This window comes from Mobula hypostoma, chromosome 29 (genome assembly GCF_963921235.1).
Source record: "Mobula hypostoma chromosome 29, sMobHyp1.1, whole genome shotgun sequence".
NCBI classification, from domain to species: Eukaryota; Metazoa; Chordata; class Chondrichthyes; order Myliobatiformes; family Myliobatidae; genus Mobula; species Mobula hypostoma.
In genome coordinates, this window is record NC_086125.1 from 21,966,796 (window position 1) to 21,980,315 (window position 13,520).

Below are 13,520 nucleotides of genomic sequence, written 5' to 3' on the forward strand. Positions count from 1 at the left end.
AGTCACCCTTCCACAGAACTGGGGCAAGAGCAAATGGAAATTGCTGGACTCTGCAGGTCAGCCAGCATCTGTGGAGAGGGAAACAGAATTAATGTTCTTACTCAATGACCCTTCAATGGAAAACCAGCATTTTCCATTTTTTGACATCCTGCATCTGTAGTATTTTGCTTCTCAATTTATTAAGTGTTTCTTTTCATCTCTAGGATATGACGACGTTTGTAAACAATGTTCTTAACAGTTCGCGGCTGGATAGCATGGACACCACTCAAAGGCTGAAGGTGGTATCGGCCACAGTGGACCTCTTGGAGAACATGGCAATGGCTATTGCTCTGAAACAAAACACTTCAAAACCACAGACCATAGAAACAAACTCTTTTGGTAAAGTATTGGACACTGAAAACATTGACCACTGGAGCAAAGGTCCTCATTGCTAGTTATCGAGTCTGTGAAACTGGTTTCAAGTTAAAGGAAGGAAATGTGGAGATTAGTTTCTAAATAATCATTTGGATTTGGAAATGATCAGCATGTTGACTCGATAGAAATCTTTGTTTAATATGTCTAAAGTTTAAATATCAACCAAGCGACAGGAAATAATGGAAGAAAGGAAAATGTTGGAAATAGTTGACTGGTCAGACAGCATCCGTGGAAAGAGAAACAGTTAATGTTCATGTTGAAGAAGTTAACTGTTTCACATTCTAATGTTTCTGCCTGACCTGCTGAATTTACCAACATTTTCTACTTTTATTTCCTATTTCATGAGGTTGCTTTGAAAGGCTGTGCTGAAACATGCTGTGTCACTGATAGTCAGTTCTCATGTGTTGCAACTGTTACGACATCTTCTCAGGAAATCTGATAATGAGATCACTGTCAGCCAGGTTTCCTGTTCCTCAGAACACTGCAGAAATGATTGATGGAAGAGGCTGTTTCTTGCTTGTATGGTGCTGACTTTGCCAGCAACTAAGTGTAGTCCCATTCTCTCTGTTCTCACCCTCACCGCTGTCTGTAGAGCACAATGTCTAGGTTCCTGTCCAGTGCAGAACTGAGGCATGGGACAATCTGTCATCTGCTCTGTTGGTGTGAATACAAGGCACTAAATCATAGAAAAGCAGAAGAATTATACCAAGAACATAAGAAATCGGAGCAGGAGTAGGTCATCTGGCCCATCGAGCCTGCTCCACCATGCAATAACATCATGGCTGATCTGGCCATGGACTCATTTCCACCTACCTACCTTTTCCCCATAACCCTTAATACCCTTACTATGCAAAAATCTATCCAACTTTGTCTGAAATATATTTACTGAGGTAGTCTCCACTGCTTCATTGGGCAGAGAATTCCACAGATTCACCACTCTCCAGGAATCAAAAGCAGTTCCTCCTCATCTCCATCCTAAAACTACTTCTGCGAATCTTGAGGCTATTTCCCCTAGTTCTTGTCTCACCTACCAGTGGAAACAACTTTCCTGCCTCTTTCCTAGCTATCTCTTTCATACTTTTAAATGTTTCTATAAGATCTCCTCTCATTCTTCTGAATTCCAGTGAGTACAGACCCAGGTGATTTAATCTCTCCTCATAGTCTAACCCCCTCATGTCTGAAATCAACCTGGTGAACCTACTCTGCACTGCCTCCAAAGCCAGTATATCCTTCCTCAAGTAAGGAGACAGAATTGCATGCAGTACTCCAGGTGCGACCTCACCAGTATCCTGTACAGTTGCAGCATAACCTCCCTGCTCTTAACTTCAATTCCTATTGCAATGAAGGTCAATATTCCATTTCCCTTCTTGATAGCCTGTTGCACCTGCAAACCAACGTTTCATGCACAAGCACTTCCTGGTCCCTCTGGACAGCAGCATGTGGCAATATTTTTACAATTTAAATAATAATCTGCTCTTCTCGTTTTCCCTCCAAAGTGGATAACCTCGCATTTACCAATGTTGTACTCCATCTGCAAGATCCTTGCCCAATCACTTAACCTATCTACATTGGCATGCAAAAGTTTGGGCACCCCGGTCAAAATTTCTGTTACTGTGAATAGTTAAGTGAGTAGAAGATGAATTAATTTCCAAAAGTCATAAAGTTAAAGATGAAACATTCCTTTCAAGATTTTAAGCAAGAATAGTGTATTATTTTTGTTTCGTACAATTTTAGACTGAAAAAAAGGAAAGGAGCACCATGCAAAAGTTTGGGCACCCCAAGAGATTTGAGCTCTCAGATAACTTTTACCAAGCTCTCAGACCTTAATTAGCTTGTTAGGGCTATGGCTTGTTCATAGTCATCGTTAGGAAAGGCCAGGTGATGCAAATTTCAAAGCTTTATAAATACCCTGACTCCTCAAACCTTGTTCCAACAATCAGCAGCCATGGGCTCCTCTAAGCAGCTGCCCAGCACTCTGAAAATGAAAATAAATGATGCCCAGAAAGCAGGGGAAGGCTATAAGAAGATAGCAAAGCGTTTTCAGGTAGCTATTTCCTCAGTTTGCAATGTAATTAAGAAATGGCAGTTAACAGGAACAGTGGAGGTCAAGTTGAGGTCTGGAAGACCAAGAAAACTTTCTGAGATAACAGCTCATAGGATTGCTAGAAAGGCAAATCAAAACCCCCCTTTGACTGCAAAAGACCTTCAGGAAAGTTCAGCAAACTTTGAAGTGGTGGTGCACTGTTCTACTGTGCAGCAACATCTGCACAAATATGACCTTCATGGAAGAGTCATCAGAAGAAAACCTTTCCTGCGTCCTCACCACAAAATTCAGCATCAGCAGTTTGCAAAGGAACATCTAAACAGGCTTGATGCATTTTAGAAACAAGTCCTGTGGAGTGATGAAGTTAAAATAGAACTTTTTGACCACAATGTGCAAAGGTATGTTTGGAGAAAAAAGGGTGCAGAATTTCATGTAAAGAACACCTCTCCAACTGTTAAGTATGGGGGTAGATCGATCATGCTTTGGGCTTGTGTTGCAGCCAGTGACATGGGGAACATTTCACTGGTAGAGGGAAGATTGAAATCAATTAAGTACCAGCAAATTCTGGAAGCAAACATCACACCATCTGTAAAAAAAGCTGAAGGTGAAAAGAGAATGGCTTCTACAACAGGATAATGATCCTAAACGTACCTCAAAATCCACAATGGACTACCTCAAGAGGCGCAAGTTGAAGGTTTTGCCATGGCTCTCACTGTCCGCCAACCTAAATATCATCAAAAATTTATGGATAGACCTCAAAAGAGCAGTGCATGCAAGACGGACCAAGAATCTCACAGAACTTGAGGCCTTTTGGAAGGAAGAATGGGCGAAAATCCCCCAAACTAGAATTGAAGGACTCTTAGCTGGCTATAGAAAGTGTTTTCAAGCTGTGGTACTTGCCAAAGGGGGTGTTACTAGGTACTGACTATGCAGGGTACCCAAACTTTTGCTTCGGGCCCTTTTCCTTTTTTGTTATTTTGAAACGTAAAAGATGGAAATAAAAAAGTGATCTTGCTTAAAATATTAAAGAAATGTGTCATCTTTAACTTTATGCCTTTTGGAAATCAGGTCATCTTTTACTCGCTTAGCTATTCACAGTAAAAGAAATTTTCACCAAGGGTGCCCAAACTTTTGCATGACCATATAACCATATAACAATTACAGCATGGAAACAGGCCATCTCGGCCCTTCTAGTCCGTGCCGAACTGTTACTCTCACTCAGTCCCACTGACCTGCACTCAGCCCATAACCCTCTATTCCCTTCCTGTCCATGTAGCTATCCAATTTAACTTTAAATGACAACATCGAACCTGCCTCAACCACTTCTGCTGGAAGCTCGTTCCACACAGCCACCACTCTCTGAGTAAAGAAGTTCCCTCTCATGTTACCCCTAAACTTTTACCCTTTAACTCTCAACTCATGTCCTCTTGTTTGAATCTCCCCCACTCTCAATGGAAAAGGCCTATCCACGTCAACTCTATCTATCCCCCTCATAATTTTAAATACCTCTATCAAGTCCCCCCTCAACCTTCTACCTTCCAAAGAATAAAGACCCAACTTGTTCAACCTTTCTCTGTAACTTAGGAGATGAAACCCAGGTAACATTCTCGTAAATCTTCTCTGTACTCACTCTATTTTGTTGACATCTTTCCTATAATTCGGTGACCAGAACTGTACACAATACTCCAAATTTGGCCTTACCAATGCCTTGTACAATTTCAACATTACATCCCAACTCATATACTCAATGCTCTGATTTATAAAGGCCAGCATACCAAAAGCTTTCTTCACCACCCTATCCACATGAGATTTCACCTTCAGGGAACTATGCACCATTATTCCTAGATCCCTCTGTTCTACTGTATTCTTCAATGCCCTATCATTTACCATGTATGTCCTATTTTGATTAGTCCTACCAAAATATAGCACCTCCCATTTATCAGCATTAAACTCCATCAGCCATCTTTCAGCCCACTCTTGTAACTGGCCCAAATCTCTCTGCAAGCTTTGAAAAGTTACTTCATTATCCACAACTCCACCTATCTTAGTATCATCTGCCTACTAATCCAATTTACCACCCCATCACCCAGATCATTAATATATATGACAAACAACATTGGACCCAGAACAGATCCCTGAGGCACACCACTAGACACCGGCCTCCAATGTGACAAAAGTTATCCACCACTACTCTCTGGCATCTCCCATCCAGCCACTGCTGAATCCATTTTACTACTTCAATATTAATACCTAACGATTGAACCTTCCTAACTAACCTTCCATGAGGAACCTTGTCAAAGGCCTTACTAAAGTCCATACAGACAACATCCACTGCTTTACCCTCATCAACTTTCCTTGTAACCTCTTCAAAAAATTCAATAAGATTTGTCAAACATGACCTTCCACGCACAAATCCATGTTGACTATTCCTAATCAGATCCTGTCTATCCAAATAATTATATATACCATCTCTAAGAATACTTTCCATCCTTTTACCCACCACTGACGTCAAACTCACAGGCCGATAATTGCTAGGTTTACTCTTGGAACCCTTTTTAAACAATGGAAGAACATGAGCAATACTCCAATCCTCCGGCACCATCCCCGTTTCTAATGATATTTGAAATATTTCTGTCAGAGCCCCTGCTATTTCCACTCAAGGAAACTTCCCTCAAGGTCCTAGGGAATATCCTGTCACGACCCGGAGACTTATCCACTTTTATATTCCTTAAAAGCGCCAGTACTTCCTCTTCTTTAATCATTTTAGTTTCCATAACTACCCTACTTGTTTCCCTTACCTTACACAATTCAATATCCTTCTCCTTAGTGAATACCGAAGAAAAGAAATTGTTCAAAATCTCCCCCATCTCTTTTGGCTCCGCACGTAGCCGTTCATTTTGATTCTCTGAGGGGCCAATTTTATCTCTCACAGTCCTTTTGCTATTAATATAACTATAGAAACCCTCTGGATTTATTTTCACCTTACTTGCCAAAGTAACCTCATATCTTCTTTTAGCTTTTCTAATTTCTTCAGATTCTTTTTACATTCTTTATATTCCTTCAGCACCTCATTTACTCCAAGCTGCCTATATTTATTGTAGCTCTCTCTCTTTTTCTGAACCAAGTTTCCAATATCCCTTGAAAACCATGGCTCTCTCAAACTTTTAACCTTTCCTTTCAACCCAACAGGAACATAAAGATTCTGTACCCTCAAAATTTCACCTCTAAATGACCTCCATTTTTCTATTACATCCTTCCCATAAAACAAATTGTCCCAATCCACTCCTTCTAAATCCTTTTGCATCTCCTCAAAGTTAGCCTTTCTGCAATCAAAAATCTCAACCCTGGGCCCAGTCGTATCCTTCTCCATAATTATATTGAAACTAATGGCATTGCGATCACTGGACCCAAAGTGCTCCCCAACACATACCTCTGTCACCTGACTTACCTCATTCCTTAACAGGAGACCCAACACTGCCCCTTCTCTAATTGGTACCTCTATGTACTGCTGCAAAAAACTATCTTGCACACATTTTACAAACTCAAAAGCATCCAGCCCTTTTACAGAATGGGTTTCCCAGTCTATGTGTGGAAAATTAAAATCTCCCACAATCACAACCTTGTGCTTACTACAAATATCTGCTATCTCCTGACAAATTTGCTCCTCCAATTCTTGATCCCCATTAGGTGGTCTATAATACACCCCTATAAGCGTTACACCTTTCCCATTCCTCAATCCCACCCAAATAGCCTCCCTAGACGAGTCCTCTAATTTACCCTGCCAAAGCACCGCTGTAAAATTTCTTTGACAAGCAATGCAACACCTCCCCCTCTTGCCCCTCCAATTCTATCACACCTGAAACAACGAAATCCAGGAATATTTAGTTGCCATTCACACCCCTCCTGCAACCATGTTTCACTAATAACTACAACATCATATTTCCAGGTATCAATCCATGCTCTAAGCTCATCCACCTCTCTTACAATGCTCTTAGCATTGAAATTGATGCATTTAAGAAACTCTCCACCTCTTACTCTCTGTTTATCCCTAATGGTGCAAACAACTTTGTTATCTTTTTCTTCCTTCTCCCCTCCATTTCGGTCTGAGTGCTCCCATTCTCTGTCCCTGACAGAGACACTGTATATCCCTCTGCAGACTCTCCATATCTTCTGCACAATTTGTTTTTCCACTCAATTTAGTGTCACCGGCAAATTTAGATATACTACACTTGGTCCCTTCTTCCAGATCGTTAATGTATATCAAGAACAGTTGTGGGCCCAGTACCGACCCCTGTGCACACCGCTCGCCACTGATTGCCAACTACAATAACATCCATGCATCCCAACTCTCTGCTTTGTATTAGTTTATCAATCGTCTATCCATGCTAATACATCACCCCAACTCTACGCATCCTTATCTTATGGATAAGTCTTTTATGTGACACCTTATTGAACGCCTTCTGGAAATCCAAGTAAATAACGTTCATCTGTTCCCCTCTATCCACTGTGCTTGATATATTCTCAAAGAACTCCAGTGAGTTTGTCAAATAGGACCTGCCTTTGCTGAATCTATGCTTTGTCTGTCTGATGGATCCATTTCTTTCCAGATGCCTCGCTATTTCTTCTTTATCGATAGCTTCAGGCATTTTCCCAACTACAGATGTTAAGCTAACTGGCCGATAATTATTTGCCTTTTGCCTACATCCTATTTTTAACAGTGGTGTGACACTTGCCATTTTCCATTCTGCCGGGACCTGCCCAGAGTCCAGAAAATTTTGGTAAACTATCACCAAAGCCTCTACTATAACTTCTGCCATTTCTTTCAGTACCCCGGGATGCATTCCATCAGGACCAGGGGACTTGTTCATCTTCAGGCCCACAAGTTTGTTCAGCACTACCTCCTAGTGACAGCTATTGTATTGGGGTCCTCACCTCCCATCGCATCCATATCATCTCTCTTTGGCAAGTTCGATGCGTCCTTCACCGTGAAGACCGACACAAAATAGTCATTCAAAGCCTTGGCCATTTGCTCATTTCCCAATATTAATTCCCCTTCTTGTTCTCCAAGGGACCTCCATTCACTTTAACTACCCTTTTCTGCTTTATATTCCAGACAAGATGTATCCCCAAACCCTCATTCACATTATATAAGGAGTTATTTAATTTCTTTGTGACCTCACTGTCTGCAAATCTCCCACTCCAATGTGTTCACTGCCACTGTAGTATCATAGGAGCATTGTTGTGCAGGTCATTTTGCCCATTGAAACCATGCTCCGTCTCGACAGGGACATTACAGTCTGGTCATCCTCTGTTTCTTGATTGCCCTGTACACTATCTCTCCAACACTCCCATGTATTTTCCCATTTGAAAACTTGGGATGAAATGCTTCCACTTCCTATCCAAGCAGTGAGTTCCTTGACCACTCTCTGTGTGGAAAGGGTTTCCCTCCTGGCACCCCTGTTTTAACAATAGTCACCTTTAAACCTCTGTTTGTTGGTTCTCCATCCTTCTTTAATGGAAGAACTTTCTCTTCATTAACTCTGCCCAAACCATTGACAATCTTGAAGATTTTTATCAAATTATCTCTCAACCTTCACTGCTAAAGAAGAACAATGCCACATTCTCTGGTCTGTCAATGGATCTGATGTTCCTCATTGACTGCATCTTCCTGCTCTATCTTCTCTGCACTCCCTCTAAGCATGGTAACCAAACACAAAGTAGCTCAATCATCTTTAAAGTTAATTCCACCACACTTCAAAAATAACATGTAGGAGGACGTTCTGAAGTTGGGAAAAAGACTGAAGTCATGAAACTTCAATGTTCCTGATATAGGAGCGGGAATCCTCACTAACTCTGGTAAGGAGTGAAGATCACTGTCTGTGCCAAGGTTGAGAAGTGCTGGTAAGATATTAGACCTGGTGAACTAACATATTTGAGCCAGAATTTATCATTTTACCTGCTTTTGATCAGGGCCACCAGACAGTGAAGACTATGCATGAGTATTTTCTCTCAGTTCTGTGGGAGCTGAGACTAATTGTTTTCTTACTACAGTAAGCTAACTCAGCCCAAGAAAGCCCAGTTGCAAATTGTATCCATCAGATGGGATTCTCAGAATGCCTGAACAAGACCTTGCAGAGAGGCATTGATTAAAGAGTTATCAGCAGAGGTAGAGAGAGAGAGAGAGAACATCCTTTTTGCCACTGAATGCTTCACCTTACTTTGCCTTTCCTCATAGTTCTTCAGGTCAAGGTGCCTGAAAGGAACACTGCAAGTGCAGACCAACTGGTGAAATTGGAAACTCAGAATAATTCCTTCGCGATTTACTGGAGAACCATTGCTGGAGAAAATAACACTGGTAAATTTTCTGTCTCTTTCCCATGCTTGTGTACACAGTATAAGAATGACTTTGACCAGTGATTTACAGACTCATTCACAGGGGATGTTCTACCTTGCCCAAGTTGTTGACTGAAGTATTACTCTGTGGGATCAGTCTGTGTTTCCCTACATCAAAATATGCTGCTGTGTTTGGTCTTATTGTGTAATCCTCAGTGAAGACAATTCTGCCTTGAGTAGAAATCAAATGTAGTTCAGAATGAGCAGTGCTTGGCCACTGTTTTTAATCCATGTGTAATCTGACATTAAGATCGAATTTATGGTATCAAACTCTGTATTAACCTGAGAGACCACTGAGGCAGGGCAGGTTCTGGGAGTGGTGACTCTGAGTCATATGCACAGCCCTATCATGACCCCAAAAGTTCAACGTAATGATCCAGTCATTCAAGCTCTAATCAAGCAGTTTCCACAGTTAGTGATCCTCACTTGCTTTTTAGGGCTCAAGTATGTTGAATTTAAAGTGGGAAACTGTGCGCTAGCCCATTTGGCTCATCTTGCTTGTAGAGGCTCTTTCAAAGAGCTCTCCGTGTGGTCCCATATCCCTGCTGACTTTGCAAAGCCCTTGGGCAGTGTATGGATTGTTTCTTGTTTTCTCTGATCACTAACTCTCCTCTTTCTATTCAAATTCTTCAGTATTATTAGTGCCTCTTTCCTAATCGCCTCAGAAACAACCTCAGTCCTGAATGCTGCCTGGTCCACTGATTTCCTTTGACATTTGGTGGGTGTGTGTGTGTGTGTGTGTGTGTGTGGGTTGATACCTCCTGCTCAGGACTGTCAAAGCTGCACCCTCTCTAACATGCTGGTAGAGAGAGTTTTATTTGGGTTTTTAGCGCTGGAAATAGTACATTCTGACACGTCTCATTAGCGGGACAGAAGCATGGTAGCATTGTGTATTCCAGGGACCAGCTGATTGAGCTTATGCCGGCTGGTTTAGCGAGCAGAGTGGCGGACACCCCTGCTGAAATCTGGAGGAAAACACACAGAGGATGCAGAGGGGGATCACAAAGTCGAGGAAAGAGGACCGGGTCGAGACAACAGAGATTTATGGAGAAGAGGAGTTCGGTGGGTAATAAAATGGACGAGTTCACGGCACTAGCCAGGCGTCAGAGAACATTTCAGGAGTGCAGTGTTATGTAATTCACTGGAACGGGGCTGCATGAGGACATACCCAATCAAAACTTCTCTATGGACGGCTTCCACACCGTTCGGGCTGACCGGAAGTGCACTGAGAGCGGTAAGCGTAAAGGAGTTGAGTGCTTACTGTTCTGGTTAACAAAAGATGGTGCAATCCGGGTCATATTACGATCGAGGAACGTATTTGTAGACCGGATATTGAACTTTTTGCTGTTGGACTTTGGCCATATTCCACCAAAATACAACACTGGGTGGCACGGGAGGTCGTTCCTGCCTGTGGCCATCGAACTTGCAGCTCCTCCCGTGGAGGGTCAGACACCCTCAGCCAATAGGCTGGCCTGGTCTTATTTTCCATCTGGCATAGTTTGCATTTTGTTGACTGATGGTTTGTGGTTTTTGTATTGCTATATTTATGCTCTATTCTTGGTTGGTGCGGCTGTAACGAAACCCAATTTCCCTCAGGATCAATAAAGTATATCTATCTATCTATCTGTTGTTATGCCTTCCTACCCTCCTTGGTGTTGGATGCAGTAATCTCATTTCAAAGACCTCCTTGGTTTTCATCCAGTCCAAGTTAAAGCTGAGGATCATATTAGTAACCTCTCAGCTTGCCTTGCCCCTTGTGGGACGGTTCCATGCTTGCTCACCAGCAATCCTCATTCACAATCATTGTAATATCTGCTCTGCTTTTTGGAGTAATTACTGTTAATTTGGGTTTCAGTACCTGCTGTTTCTGTACTCTGGCTCTGACACCGTACCTCTTTCTAAGTTCCTCACAATTTACTTTTTTTCCAAGTTTTGTATCATCATTATGGGTGGTTCTTTGTTATCAAGTGTCAACCTTGTGAGATCTGGTGCTGGACATGCTGAACAGTCAGACAGCTCCTCCCATCAGTTGGAATGATACAGAGTGGGGATGTTGCAAATAGTGAAAGATTTCCATCTCTATATCACCCTCACTTCCCCCCTGGGATGACCCAGAGCATTCTGCGATCTTGGAACTGTGGTTACCGTACAGATGCAGGACAATTTCACAGAGATGATTCCACAAAAGAAATGCGGTAATCACTAGAAATCTTGTTTGGCAAAGGTAGGTGGAGGCCAGAGCTCTGGCTTGACCCTTTGCACCTATTCACATCAGGATCCTGTGTGTTCACTTGAGACACCAGACTCTGTCAATGTCTGGTCTAAGAGATGCAGTCCTGGTGAAGGGTCTCAGCCCGACACGTCGACTGTTTATTCCCCTCCATGTATGCTGCCTGACGCGCTGAGTTCCTCCAGCATTTTATGTGTGTTGCTAAGAGAAGCAATTCTCAGTGTGGACTGGAGTGCTTGCATTAATGTCACTGGGCTGAGTGAGAAGAGGGACAGTGAAAGAGTGCTGTTTCTTGTTGACAGACATAACAGAAAAGCAGGGGTTTGGTCGGTGCAGCAGAATGAAGCTTTCCCTACACAATGACATTGTTCACTCACAGGGCAGACACAACACTGCCCATGTCTGATCAGTGTTCTGGCTGCGCCAGGGAAGTGTGCTGGCGGTTGGAGTTGGAGAGAATTTCAGAAACTGCTGGTGGGAAAAAGGAACAAGCGTAAAGGCAGTTGGCAGACAGCAGCCGACTCTCAAATGTGGGGGAGGGAGACGTGGGTCTGCACGGCGGGGAGGGAGACATGGACTGGTCGATCTACCACAAACGTTCAGCAGACAGTGAAAGAGAAAACAAGGGCAAAGTTTAGCAGTAGACAGATTTTTGTTGCAGGAACGGAGGGGAAACATGAGAGAATGTAAATCGTGAAGAATAGAAGCTTTAACTACAGAAAGGAAAAGGAGATCCAGGTAAACACAGCGCCTTTGAAAATGAAGCTGATAAAGTAAGTGTGAGATTACTGGTGAGGAGTTCAACTGGCGATCATTTGGCACTGGAAACTATTATGAACCTTCCATGAATGAGGATAATGCTGGAATGAATTAAATAACGTCACCATCATGAGAGAATTGGTATCAGGTAGACTGACAGAATTCAAGGTTGACGCAGGCTTCTTGATCCTGTGATCATGAAAAAGATGTGGCATCTGAGATATTGGATGTATTAGTTGTAATATCCATGGAAAAAAAGGGTGAGCCATGATTGAATAGTGGAGCAGACTTGATGGGCCAAATGGCCTAATTCTCCTCCTATTTCTTATGGTCTTATGGACCTTTATATGTAGTTTGCAGACTGACATATATTTGCTAAGTTCAGGATATCTGCTTATCTGATCATGGAGAGGGTCAGCAGAAAGTTCAATAGAATGATTATGGGAACGATAGGTTAACGTATGAGGGAGATACGAAGAATGAGGGTGGATCTCACTGAAACATATCGACTATCGAAAGGCCAGGGAGAATCTTGCACCAGAGAGCACAGCCTCAGAATACAAGGACATCCCAATGGAATAGAGGTGTACAGGTATTTCTTTAGTCAGAGGATGGTGAATCTATGGCTCTGGAGGCCAAGTGATTGGGTATATTTAAAATGGGCCTTGATAGGTTCATGATGGTGCTGATAAGTGGCAACTCTTCGCATGCAACTCAGATGGGAATCATGAGGGTGTGCCTTCAGGACCATACTGGACATTACCAAACCAAAAACCATGGATAAACCAGGAGATTTGTAGACTGCTGAGAGCTGGATATGTGGTATTCTAGACTGGTGATCTACGGAAGGCTACTTTAGGAGAGAAATAAACATGCCCAGTCTCCTTTTGGCAGCAATGGAGTAAGACGCTTGTTGGCGCTACTCTTTCCTTTCACAACTTACTTTCCACTGCTAGTTTTGTTCAAACTTTGAAGATTTTCGTGAAGGATTTACGAATTAATCACGATGGCTGGAACCCGAACTGGAACCGAATTAAGATGTGGCAAAATTGTTTCCAAACCTGAACAAACAAAGGAGTCAGAGGAAGTCTCTACTTCACAAAGAATATTTTCTTTGGTGCAAGATATTAATATCAAGATCGGGATGGTGGAGACCAAGATTGATAATCTGACGTATGCTAATGAAAAGCTTAAAAAACCGTCTCTGCTGTCCAGCAATCTTTGAAGAATCTGGAATCTCAATATCAGTCAATTAAAAAGGACGCTAATAGAATCGGAAGAGAACTGGAGATTGTGAGTCAAGTGATTAATGAACAAGGATTAAAGATATCTACTATGGAAAGGAAAATTGTTGAGGTTTCTTCAGAAATACTAAGAACTAAGGAGAAAACGACTGATCTGGAAAGCAGAAGTCGTAGGATGAATTTACATATACTGGGTTTGCCTGAAAACATGGAAACCAGTGAGCCAATAAAGATTTTCATGAATATGCTACACTCACTTTTTAGTGAGATCCTTGAAGTTCCTCTGATGATAGATAGAGCTCACCGAATCCTTCACCCGAAACCTTCTGTTGAGTTGAAACCTCGCCCGGTGATTGGATGTTTGCATTACTTTACTACTAAAGAAGCAATTCTTCGAGATGCTAGGAAGCAGGGGAAGCTAATTTATAATGGAGTA

The 13,520-nt window shown here is 42.3% G+C and overlaps 1 protein-coding gene across 1 annotated transcript in view; it reads left to right on the top strand.

Annotated features, from left to right (window-relative positions):
• The window catches only part of LOC134339291 (adhesion G protein-coupled receptor E1-like), an 85,175-nt gene that overhangs the window by 45,293 nt on the left and 26,362 nt on the right, over positions 1–13,520 (top strand). The window contains exons 9-10 of the mRNA XM_063035668.1: positions 204–378; positions 8,694–8,813. Of these exons, the coding sequence (XP_062891738.1) occupies positions 204–378; positions 8,694–8,813 (295 nt within the window). The remainder of the gene's footprint in view (positions 1–203; positions 379–8,693; positions 8,814–13,520) is intronic.